The 21,127-nt window shown below is 41.7% G+C and overlaps 1 protein-coding gene across 2 annotated transcripts in view; it reads left to right on the top strand.

Annotated features, from left to right (window-relative positions):
- METTL24 (methyltransferase like 24) overlaps positions 1–21,127 on the top strand; it is a 44,510-nt gene that overhangs the window by 1,273 nt on the left and 22,110 nt on the right. For both annotated transcript variants that reach the window (XM_038132839.1, XM_038132840.1), the window contains exon 2: positions 18,760–18,858. In XM_038132839.1, the coding sequence (XP_037988767.1) occupies positions 18,760–18,858 (99 nt within the window). The remainder of the gene's footprint in view (positions 1–18,759; positions 18,859–21,127) is intronic.

The following is a 21,127-nucleotide window of genomic DNA, read 5'->3' as shown; positions in this document are numbered from 1 at the left end:
ATGTGGGATTTTGCTAGAGATGAGACCACCTTTGTGGTCAAAGTAAAAAACTATTTCTGATCTTTGTCCCAACAAGAATAAAATCAGTTTTCTGTGGAATGGTTAAAGCTTGTCCTTACTGCCTTGATGAAAAGACTACCTGCTAAGATCCAAACCACCACCTGACCAGTGATCTCTCACAGGTCATGCATGTGGTGTCAACTGCAAATCTTCTTTCTTTTCCTTGCCTGTTCCACCCCAGTAATTATTTTTTTTATTTCACAAGGAGATGGACAATGAACTCCATATATATAGAATGACATCTAGGTTTGGTTCATCTTCTGTGGGAAACTGTGATGTAAAAAATAAACTGCTACTTTCTGCCTCTGGTTTCCTGAAAGGTTTAGAAGAAATTAGATTATCCTTCACCACGCTTCCTTGGCCACTGTCAGTGATGAGGACAACAGTGCCTCCTATTTGTTCAGAATAATAACTATGTGGTGTTCTTCTGTGCTGTGGTATTGATACCAGTTTGAGGTAGCTAGGTCTTGCAGTGTCAGTTTTTGTGACTTTTGTTGTTGATGCTCTGTTACTTGGCATTATCGTAAAGCACAGCTTTTAAGTGATTCTAATCATGGAAGAATTTCAGCATTAATGGAGGAAAAAGCCTGTAATCCTGTGGATTCAGAGAGTTTCTTGAAAATGTGCTAAGAATGGCATCAAAAAACAAGAGGCAAAAGTAAAACACATCCTAATTTAGTTAATGATTTTTGAGGAAATCCTAGTAGGGAAGTAGAGGAGAGGCTGCTGATTTTACCTGAGAACTGGCAGCACCTTGCGGTGTTGGAGAGCTCGAGGCTCTGGAAAGCCCAAGTGTGTTTTGGTGCACCTCCAGGTGAAGTGTGTGAAGGAAACATCACTGCTGTGGTTTGTGGTGTTGGGCGTGTTGCTGCTGAGGTCTCATTTGAATCCCTCTTGTTAAGTCAAAGGAAAAATATTAGTATATATAATAGAGGGTGGAGTTGTTGCCAGGTTAGGTTTGAGACCATCAAGTGCCTTCTGTGTTCAGCTATTTGACTTGAACCTGTTGCTTCAGGCTAAGAAAAATCTAGTTAAAGATAGGGTTTGGGGGATAGCAGAACTGAACTATGGAATAGAGTTGTTAAATAAAAATATAGGGGAAAAAGCAATGGTAAAATAAAGTGGAAGTGGTCTGTGCGCTGACGTTTTTACATGAGAAGAATCACAATAGCTAAAAAATTTAATGGGTGATTTTTTTTTTTTTTTTAAATTGGGAAACATGGTATTTCACATCAGACTATTGTATGACAAGATGACAGCCAAAAAAGGCTGCTTAAATTGATGGTCCATGGCTTCTACTAGCAGCTCTGGAGAAAGGCATCAGGGTGCAATGGCTGCCAGTGTGCTGTACCACTGAGTGCAAATGCTGCCTGCAGGAGAGGGACAGGCTCCTTGCACAGAACTGTGCTACATCGGGTTGGGATTGCTTTTTGCTGTGGTTTTTATGTGTTTTTAGTCTCTTCTGTCTGTCCATAAATTATTATCAGTCCATTCCTTAAGCCTGCAGAGGTTTTCAGGTACGGGAGCTTTTTCTCTCCTGCTGTTTATGGGGATGGTGTTGGACTATGTTGGGATGTGTGAGCCAGCAGGATGGCAGCAAGGAAAAATCAGTGAGGCCAGACTTTGCTCTGTTTTCCTAGTGCCTCTCGGTTATAGCTCTGCTCACACTTACATCACTGAATTAATGCAGAAGACTGATGAACAGAGTGTTTCCATAGATGAAGTTGAATATCCTACTTTGTGGCTGTATTAAAAAAATAAATTGCAAAAGCACACAAGGGAATTATTTGGTGCCTGCTTTGAATCACTTTAAAGTTTCCTGCGCAGGGCTGTTTTATTTATTTCCCAAGCACAACTGCAGTCATCAACCAACACCAACACCACCAAAAGAGGAAAAAAAAAAGACACAGGATGGGAAAGATGGACTCTTGTCCATAAATGGTCCCTAAGTCTGCAGGAAACTGTCTGTGCTTTTCCTGACTACTGGTGAGGCTCTGTCAGTGGATACCATGGTTGTGCAGCAGTGGGAGGGTTTGGCCACCTAGGTTCCGAGCATCTGTTTGTGCCTTAAGATGCATATATAAAAAATGTTAACTGAAAGGGGCAGGGAATAAAGTAATTTAGCTATCTGGCATCTCTGGGAGCTGCTGGAGCCGCCCGTTGTGGTGCTTAAGGGAGCTGTGCTGCTCCCAGCTGTTTTGCTCCCAGTCGAGCCTACCAAAGAGCAGATGCTGCTGCTCTTGCTGACAAATAACAAACAAGATTTGGCATTGACAGCATATGATGGTCATCTAAAGAATCAGAAGAGTTTTGTTGTACTGTGAGAGTAAAGCAAATGGAAGTTCATAGTCCCACTTATATTTGGCAGAAGTTTATAATGCCACTTAAAACTGCATTGTTGCTAATAAAATTATGTTTTAAAACTATGATGCTAAGATCTGGTTGTGTTAAGCGCTGAGCTGGTAACATATGCAGCAGGTAAAAACTCCACCTACCTGGAAACACACAGATTCTGCCGGGTATACCTGCTCCTGCAATAGGTATTAGCAGGGTGTGCACCCACAGAGCGCTGTGGAGGACATGTGAGGTGTGTTTTAAAAGGTTATTCTAGGGTGCCATGGCAAAAGAAAAAAAAATATTGCATTTGGAATTTGAAGTAACAGCAAATTCCTGTCACAATAATTGCAATAACAAGGTTATGTTGGCTCTTGCGCACTGAATTTGGGAGGAGCCCTCTTCAAGAGTCTGGTTGAGAAAAGCTGGAATTCCTTGCCTTCTGGGCAGATTTATTTCCATGGAAGTGGGGAGTGTGGTATGCTGCCAAACTTAACCTGATGTTATTTTGGATGCTCTTTCATGTCATATCTAGGAATATAAAAGTATTTACCTTCAGTGATTAAAGCAAAGAATAAGAGTTTGCTGCTGGGCCCGTGTATGCTTTACCTGGGATTATAATGTAATTTGAAACACGATGTATTATTGCCTAAAACCAAAAACTCTTTTGAGATTATATTTTTTTTTAGGTGTTCCTTACACTTGTATACATTTGTCTTTTGGTTCATTATAAATGCAGACTAATTATCTTTTGCTGTTTCCTGTTGGATGGAAAGTTGTGGTTTTCTTTAAATAGAAACTATTTCTAAGAGGTTACTGCTCCTCTGCAGTGATGACTGATAACAGTTTCATCTTTAATTGTCTGCAAATTATTTTGGAGCAATATCTTTGAAATTATGTGGAATAACACATGTTTGGCACTTAGTAATACCGAAGGCTCATAACAACCTCATTTGATTTAGTGTTACACTATTGCTAAGATTTTACTTAAATTTACATTTGGGTTTTAACTTTAGAATGACAAAGCCATTTACATTGGTGTCAGAGATGTGTTGAGTTTGTGCTAAGAGTCCTTTTTAATTCTTCTAGAAATTTGGTTTAAAAAAACTATTGCATGTTTTCATTGCCTAATTGCATGCATAATGTTTTCAAGCTGGCTTCACATCTTTAAAAGTACAGTAAGTTTTGGGTACTGCTTTCATCAGAAGTTACTCTGACTCTTCATGAGGAAGAGCCAAAATTCTTGGAGAAAACTTGGTTATTCTGAAGTTAAATTGATCCGTCTGTCTTTCTGAAGTTAAATTTATCCATCTGTCTTTCCACATCCCATGGTGTAATAGCTTGTCTGTTTTGGATTGGGATTTAACTTTTATAAGTTTATTGTGCCTGGAGCAGCAATTTAATATTAGAGCAGAGTTTGACATGGCAGGGCTTTGGGAGCTGTGCAGGGAGTCCCACCAGGCTGCGTCTGCAGGGGCGGATTTGCCCTGGCTGAGCCAAACCAGAGGAGCCACAGGGGTTAAAGCGGCCTCTTGGATCTCCAAAGATTATTCCAGCCTCTCCACCTGTGTCCCAGCCTGATGAGCTTTACAGGGTGCAGTGCTGTTCCCTAAGTGCTGTGTTGAGGAGTGAATAGCACGCTGGCTTTGATGGATGGGAGTGGCACTTGGGATGCTGCTGCAGAGGAGTGCAGAGCTGAAGAGCTGGATATTGGTTATTCCTTGGAGTGTGCTACTTCTGGGCACCTTCTTTAATAACGGGTAGACAAACTGAAAAGAGTTTCATTCAGAGGAAAAAAGGTGTTAAGAGGTGCAGGAAGGCCAGCCTGCAGGGGAAGGCTGAAGTACCAGTATTTGTTTTGAATAGGGAAAAGTAGGTTTTGAGGGAATGTGCCAAGACTCTTCAAACTAAAAAAAATAATTTTTTGAAGGACATAATGACTGATTGTTCCTCAGATCCACTGGAAGTAGGACAAGAAGTAACTGGCTTCATTTTCAGGCAAGATATGAGGAAAATCTTTAAACTCTGCAGCTGGTAAGAAATGGAAAGACTCCTTAGAAAAATGTGAACTGCGGGTATCCACACAGGGAAGGTCTAGGAATGTTTTCCTTTGTGCTTCAGGGCAACCTCCTGACATCCCTCCGGCTACATTTACCTGCTCTGCAATTAGAGAAGCAATCTGGCAGATACAATGTGATTAGCCAAACTGGAATTTAGCCTGAACAATGATCTAACATCAGTGGAATAAAAAGAGGTAATGGGGTCTTTTAAGTCTTATAGTCTTATAAGACTATAATAAGCAATCTTTGCCCTGGCTTAATACCTCACTAGAGAGACCAGACCCCACCATAATTGTTCTGTATGATGACTTAGTGGACCCCAGAGGAAGGGACACTAGTTGACAACTTTTTTCCCTCCAGCACTTAAACGTCTCCTAGCAAATATAAACCAACCCAAAGTTGCTTATCTGGTAAGATTAACACAAGATAGGATCTTGTATCTTCAATCTTTTAGTACCTGGGGAATAACCTTGGTCTGTTTTTGCTCAAATATTCAGGCTAATAGCACAGACTGAGCGAGGTTATTGTCTCTGGAAGAAAAGAATAAACTTTTACTGAAAGCAGTTTTCATCAGCTGATAACCAAATCTGGGGAACATCAGCCAGCTCTGCCCATAAACAAGGGCAGCTGAGGTACCAGAAAGTACCCAAACACAGGAATCCTTCTCCAAGTAGTCAAGCAATAGCAATACTGGGCTTTTATTGTATTTTAACTGCAGATGAAATGTGTTTATAGTATACCGTAAAGAGGAAATGGTAATGTTTTTTCTGACAATGATGTCACTTGCAAGCTTGTGAGATAAATGATTACTAAGAATAACCTTGATTCTTACACACTTTTTATTACCTGAAATAGTTCTTTCTTCATGAATTTTTGAGAAGCAGATGGGGAATATTATTCTTCAGAAAGTCATTACAGTGTTATGAGACTTTATATCCAAAGGCATAGATTTCTTTAAAAATCTTTCAAATGCCAGCTTAAGGCTTTCTTTTGGTATATAAAGACAAGAGAAGTTTTTCTAGGTAACTGTGGCATAGAAGAAAATAAATCTAGGTGTTTAAGCCTTCTCTTCTAAGGGGCCCAAGGACTGAGATGGTAATTTATTCTGCGGATGCCTTGCTCTGTGGGGCCATTACAGTTGTGCCATCGTTTCCTTGAACCCAGAGACACAGTTCACAGGCCTTGTACAAAATGTGAATCCTTTATAACTGCTGCAGCAGATCAGAAAAAAAAGTGTTTCTGTTTGCTGTGTTCAGCTCAAACTGTTTCATGGGACTGCTCTGGGGGCCGAGTGACCTGAACTGCCCAGTAGCAGTGGCATGATTAGTGCCAAAAATGATCTTTTGTCACATTTCATGTTTTGAAATAAGAAGTGAGGACAGTTGTGAGGACACACAGCTTTCCTTGCTCAAGCAGCTCTCAAGGTGGCCAATCTTTCTACATTCTTTTCTAAAATTTCCTTCTGTGGAGAGAGAAGAGTCCAGAAAGAGAGATTTGGACAGGTAAAAATTCTGCTGAATAGCCCTAGGGTTTTTGCTTTACATCTCCAACCTTTATCTGCCTTCTTTCGAGACAAGTGTTTAAGTTCATTGCTAGGAAGGTTTTCATGCCAGTTAGCTCAGTCAGTTCACATCAACATTTACTCAGCCAGCCAGGCAGTTAACAGACATGTGTCTGCTCGGGGCTGCATGGTAGGTGCCAGCATGCCAGATATCTCTCTCATGCCACTTTCACTGAGCTGTGGCCACAGTTCAGACTGAGGTGCAGCTGGGGCATCTTTGGTGTGAGCAAAACTCCAGCAGCCCCTGACGAGGGGTGCAGCACTGAAATCCTGTGGTGAAGAACAAAACCCTCTCCCAGCTGCCTTACAGATTCATGCAGACAGCGTGATGAGTTCATCATCACTTCTTACAAAACAGATGTAGAATTTGGAGATTTAGGTAGCATTAGGAAGGGACCTCCAGCCTTTGCTCAGGCAGTCTGGTTTTGTTGTGGTAGATCAGGCTGTGCTGCAGCCTGCAAGTGATGGCTGCCACCCGTGGCACAGATTAGATAAAAGATTTGACACGTAAGTGAGAGAGTTTGTGTGAACCACCACTAATCTTTGATGGCATCCCCAACACAGCCCACTCTTATCGCTTGTTCTAATATTAACTTAGAGCTGAGTTTGTCTTGGATGGCTGCTCAGTGCTCGAGAGCTGTGTGCAGTGGATGTAAGTCATTTAATCAACTCGAGTGTTTTTGTAGCTAGAAGATATGCTCCAAGATACTTTTGTGCATGATGAAATGTTGTCCAGAGTCCTTCCGTGTTTGTAAGTCTAAGATCAAATGACCTGCAGCTCAGTTAAACAACTTAAAGAGGGAAAAAGAGGTGTGATTAATTTTCCTTTCAGTTGTATTGTATTTAGCGTATGTATCTTGCAATCTGTATGCATACATTCACCCTAATGCTGTTTTTTAGTGTTTTTGCCTACAAAAGTGACAGGGTGATGTGCTGCCCTGTTTTGAGTTAGCCAGTCTCAGGGTAATAGAAACCATGTGCACAAATGGACTGATGCCTGGGGTAACAGATGAAAGCCATGATTCTGAACTCACTCTGGTGGCAACAACTGGGTCAATTTCAGCAGGAGATGGAGGAAAGGTACCCAGATGTTTATGCTAAGTGGAAGGGCTTGGATTTTCAATGACATGTTGTTTCCCCATCTGATCTTCTCTTCCGTGGTCAGTAGTGTTGTTTTTGAGTGTGCCATCAAGCTCAGGAGCCCCCAGGAGGAAAGGCTCTGGCTGAAAATGCTCATGAACTGCACTGTCAGAGAATGGGTGGATGGGGTTGTTGCTAACCCTTGAAAAGCACGAGTCCTGGGTGTGGTTCTGGGGGAACACCTTGGTGATTATTTTACTCTCTCATTGATTTTTTTGCAACATTTAAAAGCTATTGCTGAAATTTACGTCCACCCTGACACATGTATAAAAAAACCTAAAAAAAATCCTTTTCTTGTGTCTTTGTGTAATGATAAACGTGGTGGTTCCAGCAGCTGTTAGAAGACAGAAATCTTGCTTCTCATCAAAGCCTTCACCATTTGCTTTGCAGACTGGAAGAAAATGGCTTTGCAGAGTTCTTCAGAAGTCAGAACAGAATTGTTGTGACTTTGTAAATCCCAAATCTGAGGTACTTGTGAGAAACATCATTCCTGCTTCCACCTCTCCCCATCATGCAATGGGGGCTTCTCTTGTCTCTGGCAATGTAGGACCAGGAGGACTATGCAGTGAGCCATTGGCTTTTGGAGTCTCTTGGGACAGCCAGGTCAAGCCAGCTGCTTCAGATTTTGTCTAGAGAACCTCTGGGTTTACGTGCTTGTGGAAGAAAGGGCTAACCAACAGTTCATTTAACAAGTGACCCACTGAAGTTTACTTTGGGTTCCACTTTCTGATAGGTTTCAGATGCAGCTTCAGGTGCAGCGGTGTGAGTTCTTCTGGAAGAGACAGAATTCTGGGTTCTTTCCAGGACTGACCTTGTGGCTTCTGCAAACTGAAGGAATTGAAACCTCTGCCCTCCTTGGCCTGTGGAAGACAAATCTGTGGGCCTTGAGAGTTTATAAAGAAACACCTACAAGATCCTGCTAGGCAACTTGTTTGTCTTAGGGACCTTGCTAAAAATACATTCTTGCTATTAGTTTTGATGAGGTAGGGTAACTTTTTGAGTGTGTGTTTCCGTGGCACGTTGGTCTGCTGGCCAAAATTACTGCAGAGAAGCAAATATCAGTGATGTGCCAGAGGCTGGACCTTGTTGGGAAAGCTGTGCATTTGAAAATGATGTTAGAACCAGTAGACATTACCATCACAGAGTTGCTGTTGCTGCTTTGTCCTCCCCCTCTTGGCCTCATCCATCCCCAGCCCTCTTCCTCATTCCTCTCCTAGCAGCTAGCTAAGTCGAATAATCGACTGGGAGCTTCAAAGTCAGTGCCCTTTTTTTAGTATCCTCTTTCATATTTTACAAAGAGACACTGTTTGAAATGTTAGGGGTAACAGATGGCAATGTCTATTGATATGGCATGTAATGCTAAAAAATATCTGCCACTTAGAAGCCTAAAAATGATAGGAATCAGTTCCAAATCTTTCCTGTTCCCTGCAGAGTGGACAGCAGTAGTGGACGCATGAGATTTATCCAACAGGTAAACACCACAGGGTAAGCTGTCTGAAAAACCCCACAATTTTTTAATACTGGTGCCCTGTCTCTTTTTGGGCTTTCCTCGTGGTTGTTCTGCATCACTGAAACTTTCAAAGAAGTGAACTTTTTTCATCTTGAATAGGGCAAAGCAACAACATTGTGTTCCTTTTCCCTCCCTCTTCTGAGAAAATTAAACAAGAAGCAATTATGTGTCAATTGGTTGCTGCTGAGCTGATGCGTTTTTTCTTCACTAGATGTCTTGATTAATGGTTTGATCTTGCAATTATTATTCATTATGAAATCTGTGGGAATTATGGGTGCATCATGAGTTCAGGGTCAAACTATGTAGTTTTTCAGTACTTTGTCTGTATAATGCTCAGAATTAGTGATAAAACATTGGAAAATATCCTTGATTAAAGAGGATGGTACATGTTTGCCCAAGCCCATCCTCCATGGGATTATGATGCTTGGTTCTATACTTGTCTTGAACAAAAAATATTTCAAATTTGTGTGCTTTGAAATGAGCTTGATTTTCTTCTTTATAGACTGGAAAATAAATGTATCATTTTGTACTTAAAATCCTAACAATTTGTAAGCCAACTGTTGTTCCCTTTCTAGACAGAGGGAACTACTTGCCCAACACAGTTTTATTTTATTTGGAAGACTTTTACACAGCTCTAGACAACGGGCACTAATCCATAACCATATTTTAAAAAGAAAGGGAATATGTTTAAAGCTAGAATACATTTCATTCTGTGGAACTCCATTACCTAATGCTTTTATGAAATAAGGTGTTAAAGAATAAAAAAGTGGACTTTGGCTTTTTGAATCTTCCCTGGATGTCCAGGAAAACCCAGTTCAACCAAGTGAACTGATGGTGAGTTGAAGGAACAGTACCCTCAGTACCTGTTGTAAATATTGTCTATGTTGCCCTAGGGTTTTACACTCTGAAATCCAAATACCTGTAGAAGTTTTGGCTTACCCATGGATAAGAGTTGATATTTACTTGTTTTATTAGATTATAGATGTGTAGTGACAAATACTGCCCTCTCCCACTCCCTGGGCACAGAGGGTTGTCCTGGTACTTACCCAGGAGGGGCAGGTGAAGAGGAAGGGGTTTTCTGAAGCTTCATATCTCCCTTTAGTCTAGAAGGTGTGGTGGACCATTTCTGTTTAGACATTTGCATTCCACTTGGATGAGAGAGAAGGCTGCACAAGTGTGAAATGCTCTTATTTGTGTGAAAGCATTGGTTTTACTCTAAAGCACCTTCTTTTTCCCCAGTTCTTAGCCTCAGGCAGAGGCTCTGAAGTCAGAGGATAGGCTGCCAGAGGCATCCCTATATGTAAATCACAGTTAGAGTGCTGGAACTTGCACAAAATAAACTCAGCTTATCTGGCTAGCTGAGTATTTACTGATGAATTCTGTTTTTAGTATTCTACGGTTTAGATTTTGCAGTGAAGTCAACCTAGAGGAAAATAGCTTTTTCCCTTTATTGTATGGATTATGACATCTCCATATTTCTCAGCCAGTGCACTTCAGCTAAAGCAGTTATGAATACAGGCTGAAACCACGGTCCTGCCTCTGCTTAGAAGAAACTGAATTTGACAAGCAGTGACCAGTAGTTGCTGTATCTGTTTCTTGCTGTTATCCTTAAGTGTAGGCAAAGGCATTCGGGCACTGGAAGGAATTCAGCTGATTGAGCTGCTTAAGCAGTTTTGAGAATTTACTTCCATAAATTTCAATCTGTTTTGGCTCCTGGTTTTATCTCCATTAGATACATTATCATGCTGTCAGCCTCGGGATAGCGCAGCAATGCTGCTGCCCAATTTATTTATTTTATTTTAGAACCATAGCAAAGAAATCTCACTTGGCTATTCTCAAAGCTCTATGTCTCTTAAATTCAATCTCTCTTTTAATAAATGTGCATTTGTCCCATATGTTGCTGGGATTTCCAGTGGCAGAGCTGTTAGTCTCTGGTGACCTTTGAATGTCTGGGGAGAGGTTCCCCAGTGCAGCATTGCCCTTTCCTACCCCTGCAGCCCCCAGATCCTTTGGCTGCAGTGGATTTATTTCTCAGAGGTAGGGAGGAGTGGTAGCTGTGCTATGTAAATTATGAATTAGATGCAATGCTTTCTGAATTCATAAGCACTTGCAAATTAATATTTTGGCACGTTTTCTGAAACGCTGCTTCCTGTAAGTCCCAAACCTGCACTTGGGGTGATGGTGAATTTACAGGCGTGTCCACAGTGGCTAAAGTAAACCTGGCAAGTGAGTTCCCAATACCCAATATCCCAGTGCCTTTCCTGGGGAATACAGGGTTACTATTTGAATTCATTGGAGCATTAGTCACCTAAATTCCTCTACAGATCTGGCTTCCTCATATTAATTTTGGAAGCTGCTCTTTATTTCACCAAATCCAATTCTTGATTCTTAAAATGATGTAAATTCTGTCCCTTAAAGTCACTGGTGGGTGTCCTTTTTTTTTCCTGCGCATGCTTTTCTTTTGAGATACTTGTTTAGGGGAAAAGACACAAACCTGAAAATAGAGTTGGAGAGGGCTTGAGTGTGGGCTTTGATGTGAAACACAGAACCTCCCAGGGCATCGAAGTTGTTTGCATGGGGTCGCTAGTGCAGCTCGTCTGCAGGTAAGGGCAGCAGTTCCCCCAGAGCAGTAATTTGTATGGATGTGGCTCCATTTCACACCTTCAGGTGGGAAATGAGAAGCAAAAGGAGCAGAAAATAAACATCAATATTAACAAAAGGAAAGCAGAGGTGAGATGCTTGGTGATTGCTGCCTTTTCAGGGGTTTTTATGTATTCATGTTCAGACTGATTTGCTCTACAAGAGTAAAGACTCTTGGTTTCAATTACCATGCAGTGACTCAAAGCTTTTCTAATGAGAATTGAAGTCAGAAAATAGTTTTCTTCATTTCAATGTAAACCTTTGCCTTTTTTTCCTTTTCCCTGCTAAGCCTAAGAGTTTTACTTACTGGTGCAAACTGCAGCCTTATGAAGCAAGTGCTGATAAACTGCTTTTAAATGGAGCCCTCTGGGTGATGTTTGGAGCTTCCTAAGTTGACTCTTGCAGCACTCTCATCTTGCTCCCAGGCAGACAAATGTATGCTGCACTGCAGAGACTTGGAAAAAATTATGCACAGAGAGTGAGGAGCTAGGAGAGACTTAAGTGCATCCTAGACATTCCCTCTTCCACAAAATTAAACACACATGTCCAGACACAGAAGTCTCTATATACAGATCATGTTGGAAACCCATTTAAATTTAAGACACACACTCATTAATGCAGAAAGCACTATTATCATGAGGCTGCTTTCCATAGGCAGGATTTACTTTCCTGAGCAGCCTTCCTGCATGGGAAAGCTGGACTGCATGTGTGACACGTTGCTGGCTTATCTTGGCACAAAGCTATTGTTCCTCAGCCTGTTGTTCCAACATCAGATCTTTCGATAAGCTCATGGAGTGGATCCTCCTGGAAGACACGTTAAAACATGCTGGGGACGGGGAGTTGTTTAGGCACAGCCAACATGGATACATCTGAATTGGAAGACATTGATTTGATGGATGGACTGATAGATGGATGAGGGGTTGGTTGCAGTCAGTGGCTCAATGTCTAAATGACAAACCAGTAATGAGTGGTGCCCATCAAGGGTCTGTACTGGGGGCAATACTGTTTATTTTGGGCAACCTGACCTAGTGGAATGTGTGCCCCATGGAAGTGGGTTGTACTGGGGGATATTTAAAGGCCCTTTCCAACCCAGATTATTCTGTGATTCTGTAACACACTGCAGATTTTTTATCTCTGGAGTTTGCCTGCAGGAGGGACTCCCTTTGTGGCCTGCTCGTTGCACTGCACCAGTGAGGTGCCAGCAGAGGACAGAGCGATCTGGTGCTGAGTGGGTATGGAGAAGGCTGTGTGCGTGTGTGCAGTGGTGTCAGAGATGTCTCTGCCTTAGAGAAACTCAGAAAAGTAGAAATATGGAGAAATAGAAAGATTTCCTGTATTAATTTTTTTTTCCTTCAGTTCATCATGGGCTTCGTGCAATGCGTGGAAGTTTCACTGTTGGAGGGAAAACTCAGTTTATGTGCCTGCAGGACTAGATGTCAGCTGCTTTTCCCTGTGATTCCCTCAATGCCTGATGCCTCAGAGGGAACCCACTGTTTTTCTCACACATGCAGAGGAGGAATGTATTAGCGAGTTTTGCACTATGGTTTCTTAAGAGAAAACCTGGTATGTTTAAGAAAGACAAATTGCAAAGAAAAAAAGAAAACAATAGTAATATGAAAGAGAAAAGAAAGGAAAGAAACAGTTCAGACATGTAGGGATGGAATATCTATGAAGCCAGTTGTGCTGGAAATTAATTCACTCAGAGCTTTAAATATGAGTCAGTCACTTTGTAAGCCTGTGTTTTAAATTACAGCTGACTGAGCCTGTGTGTCCCTGCTGCTCCTACAGTAAGGATGTGAGGTAGCAGGTTTTTACGAGTGTGTGTCTTGTGAGCCCTGGTGGTGCTGGTTACATTTAACTAAAGGGGGCTGTATGAATTGACCTTTCTCAAGGAGTTCTGTGCCAAGGCTGAAGGCACACTTGTTCTTTCCTACTGATACCTCCTCTTTTAGGTGGAGCTTGTTTTACTTGTGCCACATACTGCTGCTCCAAACATAAAACAGGAATTACTCAACCCTGCTGAAGAATAAAGTGCAGCTAGATGTTGCTTTAGGCTTACAGCTAAAGAACAGGCTCAGCCCTCTAAAATGCATATTTTTCTGCATCTTGGGATGTGTGAATGTCTGGTCTAGGGTTTCTCTTCTGTGATGTTGAGGGTCTGTGGTGTAAGTGTTCCTGAGCCCATCCTTCAGGCTTCCTTTGCAGGTCATGGAGAGACATGGACTTTTCCAGTGCTTGACTCACCTTACATATTTTATATGTCTATTCTCTAGTGAGATGAATCATTCCCTTTAAGATCCTGTCTGCCTCATCTGTCCTGTCAAATGACTTAGCTCCCCAGCCCACTGTGGGAGCTTCGTTGACGGCTGTCGGCATGCACAAGTGTTTCTATCCCCCTGGCTCTCCCTGGGAGTCACCCAGCTAATTGCCTCTGAAGCTAAACGTGGGTGTTCACGAGGGATTCTCTGCTGCTGGAGCTGCTCTGTGCTGTCAGCAAGAGGAGCAGTGTGCCAGGTTTGGCTGCCTCCACCCTCAGCAGCCCTCCCACTCCCCTTAGCAGGCTCGGCGCTGGTCGCGTGTCCCTCGCGGGGCGTTGGCGTGTCCTGCAAAGCCAGGGCTTGCGTGGGCTGCAGCATGCAGCTTTCACTATTCAGGGTGCTTTTGAACTGAGGGAAAAGCCTCAAACAATCAGACCCCAACAAACTAATATGCTTGAGGCCACAGGTGCTTGAGAGGGACCGCAAATAAAATTGTGTCCAAGCTCTGTAAATCGTATCTGGGGACAATCTGTTCTCGCAAGGGCAAGCCTTCAAGGAGTGCAATCTAATAAATTTGCCATGTGGATGTCTGAAGTTTTGCAGCCTGAATCTGAATCACATGCATTGCCTTTCAAACTGACAAAAGCCCTGCAAAATTTCACCCACGAGCAGGTTCTGTTCTGCTGAAGCACACAGGTTACAGGCAGAATAATTGGAGATGAAGATGTGTATGTCATTTGTTTCTATGGCTGGCAAATATTTATGGTTGTTGATGGAATTTATTACCACAAATGATTTCCACTCACATTTGGTTCTGCCTCAGATGTAAAAAAATAAATTGTTGCATGATTTAATCAGAGGATTTACTTAAAGCATCTGTGTATATATTGACACGTCTTTTGTTTCTTCTTTGTAAGCAACAGACTGCTTGGCAGGGCAATGGGATACCCCAATTTTTGTTTACAAAAATGGCCAATATGTTTCTGTATTTTAATTGGCTACTAAAAAGGAAGGAGATTAAAAGGGGGGAGAAACAGCTACTGAGTTAAAAAAGATGGAAATATGAAAAACTTACTAATACTAATTCCCTTTCAAATGTAAGCAGAAGGGAAGGAAGGGGTTGGGCTCTTTGAATTAGTGCACTAAAACTAGGATTGGTCTGGAAAGAATTTAATTATTTGTGTGCAAGTTTAGGATGGAAAACCAAACATTTGGCAGACAATTTTAGACCTGCTGGTTTGTGAGCTCTTTGCACATTTTGATTTAAATTTTATATTACGATTTCAGATTTCTAGGACAGATTTTAAACAACAGTTTAAAAGTATATCACATATATACTACAGGTTATTAGGGGATTATCAAATGACTATCACAGATGGCTATGAGGGGGGAAAAAAAAAACTCTAGGAAAAAGTGGTCTCCAGAGAGAAGTCTTTGCAGATTACTGTGAGATTGGTTTGAAGGAAACATCAGTCCTTATCCTTAAGTGTGAAGTACCTGGAAGAAAAATCAGACCTTTAAATGCATCTTAGTTTTCCTAACAAAGCAACGGCATTACTTTAGGATTTTCTTTTCTCTGTGGTTATCTCACATGATGAAAATTTAGACACCACTCTGAATAGCGGTTTCTGGATATCCATTACCTTCAGGAGTAGCTGAAGTCAGTGTCTGACCAGTGCTTGTGATAAAGTCCTGCTGAAGATTGATTTTTCTTACAATGCTAATTTCAATTGATGTGTCTATAAGTGAAGCTATATACAGAGGGTTACTTTAAGATATTCAGTATGAATTTTTATTTTTTTTTTAAGTAGCATTGTAACTTTCCAGGTACTGTCATGTCTTTATATTGTGGAGTATGGATATGTTGGTGTTTAGGAAACACAGTCATGGTGTCTAGTTGGATGAGTCCTTACCCTAGGAAGAGAGCACACCCATGGTGATAGGCAAAAATGCAGATTGTCTGCACCCATTTTCTGGCTCCTCCTGGGCAGCCTGTCTGAATTTCATATCCAGAGCTGTATAATCTGGGCTGTAATAGCTCCTCTGCTCCTCTTGCTGTAAAGCCCACTGTGAAAGGAGCTGCTCCTCAGCCTGTTTGTTCAGCAGCCACAGGGACCTGTTCTCAGTCATTCCAGAGATTTCCATGATACAGGTGAGAAAATCCAAATCATGATGCCCCACTAAGGTTTGCTCTGAGTAAACAAAATTGCAAAGTCAAGAGAGGGGGAAAACTCCTCAAATAAGGATTGTTTTTTATCAGGGATAAACCTGATTTTCACAAAGCATCTATAGATTTATTTGAGAAGGCTTACATGGAAACGCTGTGAACCAAGCTGGAAATTACCTGGAAAACTATAAACAAAAGCTACGAATGTACTATGGAACAGCTCCTTCAGGGGGATATTTTGTATTCCTGAATGTACCCAAAACTCACCACCAACATTTGTGAGTTACCCTCGGGGGGAGGGTTCACCCGGTCCCAGAGATGTGTTGGATTTTCCCCCCCATGCATTGTCTGTGACTCTTATTGTAAGGCAGCTATTGAGGCACCCTGTAGGGGTGTCAGGAGGCGCTAGGAACAGGACTCTCCTGTGTGCTCGTTAGTGAATGGAAGTAGGCTGCTGCTTCCCAAGGAGCCAGGGACCAAGTGTGAAGTTTGAGAAGCCGTGCAAAAGCGTTGCCGTCAAACAGGAGCCTCGGGTCTGATCTCTGTCACAAAAATAGCATTTATGTATTGCTCCTACATTTAAAGAACTGTATAAAAGCTTGATGTCTTTCAGTTTTTTCCTCCTTCCCCCCCCCCCCCCCCAACCTTTTTAGTGAAACTGCATTAGAAAGTCACTGGGGTTTTTATTTCATTTCCATGTGTTTATCAATAGTTTGGAGTCGGTGGAAGGCAGTTTATCGTCTTGAAGGTTTTAAGAACCTGAGCGTAAGCTGCAGTGGCCCTTGGACATTGCACTCTGCTGAAAAAGAATTCATTCATGTGGTTCATTATAGAGGGATTTTTTTTTTCTTCCCTGTCAACTCTGTGCAGAAGGAATTCTTGCTGAATAGTCCACAATGGTCACCCTGCAATTCCTCTACTTAATGAGCTGCTTCAGCTACTTCTCACACAAATAGATTTTAGAAAAACTGGGCACAGATGTAGGTATCTGGGTGGTTGGTGGTTTTATTTGGTTTGGGTTGTTTTTTTGTTGTTGTTTGGTTGGTTTTTTTGTTTAGTTGGTTGATTTTTTCTTTTTTTTTTTTTTCCCTCTGAAAACGATTGTCAGTCTTCATTTTCATTTCAGCTTTCAAGCCTGTTGAAACAGCAGCATTCCTGTCATTGCAAACGTTATTCAGCCGTGTGAACTGTGACTCATTCTGAAAGATTACACGAATTTCCCTCCCTGGTGTGCACCTATCCTCCTGCTGTTCGCTGTTTGCAGGCTGCCTGCTGCAAGCAGAGGTCATGCAGCTGCAGAGCTGGCTTGCTAGCTTGCCTCCAGGCTCATGCTGTGGAGAGTATAGGAGTCCAAATTTGCTACAGGCAGGAAGTTTCAGGGTGAGAAATGCTACTTTTTTCTGCTTTCGGGGTAGGGAAAAAAAATCTCAATATCCTTTTCAGCATCTCTTTACGGTAAAAAACAACAAAACAAAAAAAAAAAAAAAACCCCAACAAAACAAAACAAAAAAAAGAAAAAAAAACCCCAAAAACTCAACCTCCCCCTCCCTCCTCCCCAAACAACCCCAAACCCACAACAAATCTGAAAAATAACCCCTAAAGGAACAAACCTTATACAGATCCCCTGGCTCACATTCACTGTAAACTATGTTTACTTAGGCTGCAAAAATAGCAATTGATGATACCAGCTCAAGGCAAACGCCATCTGGTCTGGTGGTCCTCTCTAATAATCTTTTCTAATTTTACCTTCTCTTTCCTTCATTCCTCTCTGGCATCACAGGATCCCTGCTGTCACTGTGCTGGCTCTTCTCCTGGTGCCACAGACCAGTCCTGTCTGGGGGCTCAGTGCCCCAACTCACCTGTCTGCCTCCATCCTCTCCAGCTAATTGCTCTCTTCTACACGTTTTCCAGGGCTTCATCTGAAATACAGTCCTGTGGGAATCCCGAGTGGGGTTTCTGATTGTATTTTACTGAATGCCAGCATGAGCCTTTGAGAGAGAAACCCCATCCTGTCCATTATGGAAGCTCAGTTAATTGAGGATGATTAAAGGGAAGCTTGATAGTACCTGCCCAACCGTAGAAGTGAGTTATGGTGCCTGAAGATGAAAGGCCACAAGGAATCAATCTTGATTTAGCACAACTTAACACCCTGCTTGTATTTTTATCTACTTGAGGGCAAGAGATGACAAGTCTAAACTTCCCAGCATGACAGCGGGCAGAATTTGGAGAAGGAGGTGCAGATGGGAGCACAGAGCCCTGTTGCTCTGCAAGCACGTGTCTGAAAGGCCTTTTCTGTCCCACTCTGTCTATGTGGAAAGTGTTTCTGGAAAAACTGACAGGATCCCCAAGGTTCAGAGCTGAGCGAGTGCAGGAAGCACCCACCAAAGCTACTTCCTTGGGGCTATGTAAATGAGGAGTGGTAGGGCTACAGCCAGACACATTTTTATCTTTTCAGGGAAACAAAGAATTCTGGTATATCTGTCAGACAAGCGTGGGAGAGGAAGAGGGCTTTTCTCAAAGCCCACAAGGAGCTTGTTATTTCAATAAAATCTAGATCTTAAGAAAGAGAACAGGTTGCTCGCAGAGGTTTCCTTTGGTGATTAGTGTTTGCAATCCAAGTTCTTCTTCCAGTGGACATTGATACCTGATAGATATGAAATTGAAATGATATTACTGTTTCCAGATGTTTTGATGTAGGATTTGGTTATTTCAGTCTTGGTTTTCTTCATGCATTTCTCACAGCTTACTTGGGTGTCCTAGAATAATTGGGTTAACACATGTATCCTGAATGAGGAGCACTTTCTTTCTGAATTACCTACATCTGCTTTCAAAGCTGATAATTTTGAATCATAGTTAGATGCTTTTTCACTGTAGTTGAAACTCTGCTTTGTTCTGAAATGTTTTTTCATGTGTAGACAAGCCCCCAGGAAAGGATTTTAGTTTGAAATTAAATCTCCTTAGTTTATTAGCCCATGTAATTTATGCTTGCATTGCCTTTAAGGTGTTTTTTGTTTTGCTTTGTTTTACAGACTGTAAGATGGCACATTGAACTACAACCATGGGCAAGTCCAACCCCTTCCCTCAACTATGAGGCCTCAAGGTTCCTAAAGTACATTAGCACTTCTCAGGTGGGTTTTTTGTTTCACTCTCCATTTAGAAAACACTTTGCCTGGTGGAGATTGTTCCCTCATATCTAAGGAATTAACCTCACACCAAACCTTTTTGAAACTGATTTATTTCTAAAGTTGCTTAACCTAGCACTGATGGTCAGCATGAATATAAAGGTCAAAACACAGGTTTGAAAGAATGCATTATTTCCATGTTATTTATTTCCAAATGGGTTTGTGTCCTGACAGGAGTATGGTATGACTGAAATTCTAGATGTGATGTTTCTCTCTCTTCCCCCTCTCCCTCTCAGATGGAAAAATACAGAGCACTCTGTATCAAGAGAGTGTATTCAACCTCTCCACCTCTCAATAATAGTATGATAAGCGGGCTCATTTTACTTCAAAAGGAGGCAGTTGAGGTTCCCAGTAAAATGAGAACAAGGCATCAGACCCTAACTTGAACAAGTTGTTTCAACGATACCAATAGAATATTTATATTTTCAGGACAAAAACAGCAGCCATGGAAATTGGTGGGTGTATGTACTTTTTAAAATAGGGCATTTCCAAATCCAGATTGTGCTGATAGATACTTCCAGCCTTCAGCATATATGGAAATTCATGGGCCATCGTGTTTTAACAGAGTCATCACATGCACAACAGCATCTGCGTGTGCATTTCCTGTAAGAAAAAAATGGAAAAGGTGCTGGATGCTCACAATTCCAACAGGGCAGCTGCTTTTGGTACCCAGGTCTATCAGCAATTGACCCTTGAATACAGAGCTGACAGCATCATTACCTACTCTGAAAAACAGCAAAAAGCCCCAGGTGCCAACATCACTGAAATGTCATTCACATATTAAATTCTTTGTTAATGCAGTGCTTTTGAGGCTGAGATAATTTGAAAAGCCTCTAGAAAAGAGGATAGCAGGGTGTTCATGTGTTCTCCAGCTTGTGGGTACCCGTGGCTAAATTCTCAATAAAATGACATCTCTGCTGCCACTCATGCCAGCCCTGAGAGGGCAGGAGGCAAGATGATGCATGTGGGACAGCCAGAGATGTGTGTAGAACTGCTTGTTTTGTTGTACAGAAGTTTAGACTGTGGCAGACGTATTAAGTTTGAAAACATCCTTCATCTCCGCAACTTAATAAACAGTGGCAGATGCTGCTAAATTCCACTAGTGGGGTCAAAGCCTGCAAGGACTTCAATTAACAGAGAGTTTATTGCTTTTGACACACTCAGCAAGAAGTTTCATTCCCAGAGTAACTGACCCTGGTTGGGGGAATAAGCATAAGTGAAAACAAAAAATGGGAGGAATCCATGTTCCTGACCTGGCAGATGTTACAAGATGAGTAACTGATGGGATAACTCCATGACTGGTATGAGCACTTCTGAAAATGGCATCCTACTTATGTAGATAAGCATGGGATGTCATTTTCCTTGTTTGCTGAGCAAGTGTCTACTAATTACTGTGCCAAAGTTCAGCCCCATGCCATTAGTGTGGAATGGCTCAAAGTGCTGGAAGGTGCCATGTCAGCAGGGTCAAGGTGTGGCCAGAAAAAGCATTTTCAGTGCTGGTATTTTATGATCAGGAGAAGCATCTTTCTTGTGCTGTTGTTTGTACAACAGTAGTGAGCAGAAGCCCAGAACAGAATGTGAGCTCAGTGCATCAATAAATCATGCAACAGACTTATGATGGTGCTAAAGTCAGGTTCAGGATATGATTTTTGTTTGGTTTTTTAAAAAAAAATTTGTTGTTGTTGGGTTTTGTTTGGTTTTTTTTAATAGCAAGAGCTATTCAATAGCAAGAGCTGTTAAAATTGCTTCAAACTCTGACTGTTGTAATTGCTCATAATGCCATGAGTCAATTAAGTGGCAGCATTGCAGAATCTTAGTTTTCTGTAGAGAGTACATTATTCTTCTGTGTCTTAAATTAGTGCTTATTATTGCAGTGCCATTTATTCCTTGATTGTTATGTGACCGAAGGGAAATGGGTAGCGGGGTGCAGTGCAAATCATTGCTTAAAACTTAGTGAATCCTGGGAACAGCATGAAGAGATGCTGTATTTGCTTTTATGAATTTTCCATGGGAATTATGAGCCAAACAGGAGCAGGGAGGTGGTGGTACAGTGTGGAGCTCTTTGAATGTAAAGCTCCAGGTAATGATCTTTCAGAGCATACAGAATGAGAGTTTTATTTACTTATTATAAGGTATGTGGTGGAGAGTGTCTGCCACATTAAAGGCTGGGTTCCAGGTTTTGCTCTCACCTCTGTGTAAAATTGTTTCATTTCTG

This window comes from Motacilla alba, chromosome 3 (genome assembly GCF_015832195.1).
Source record: "Motacilla alba alba isolate MOTALB_02 chromosome 3, Motacilla_alba_V1.0_pri, whole genome shotgun sequence".
In the NCBI taxonomy this organism is placed as follows: Eukaryota; Metazoa; Chordata; class Aves; order Passeriformes; family Motacillidae; genus Motacilla; species Motacilla alba.
Note: the sequence above shows the minus strand (reverse complement) of the source record. Positions and strands in the feature narration are given on the sequence as shown.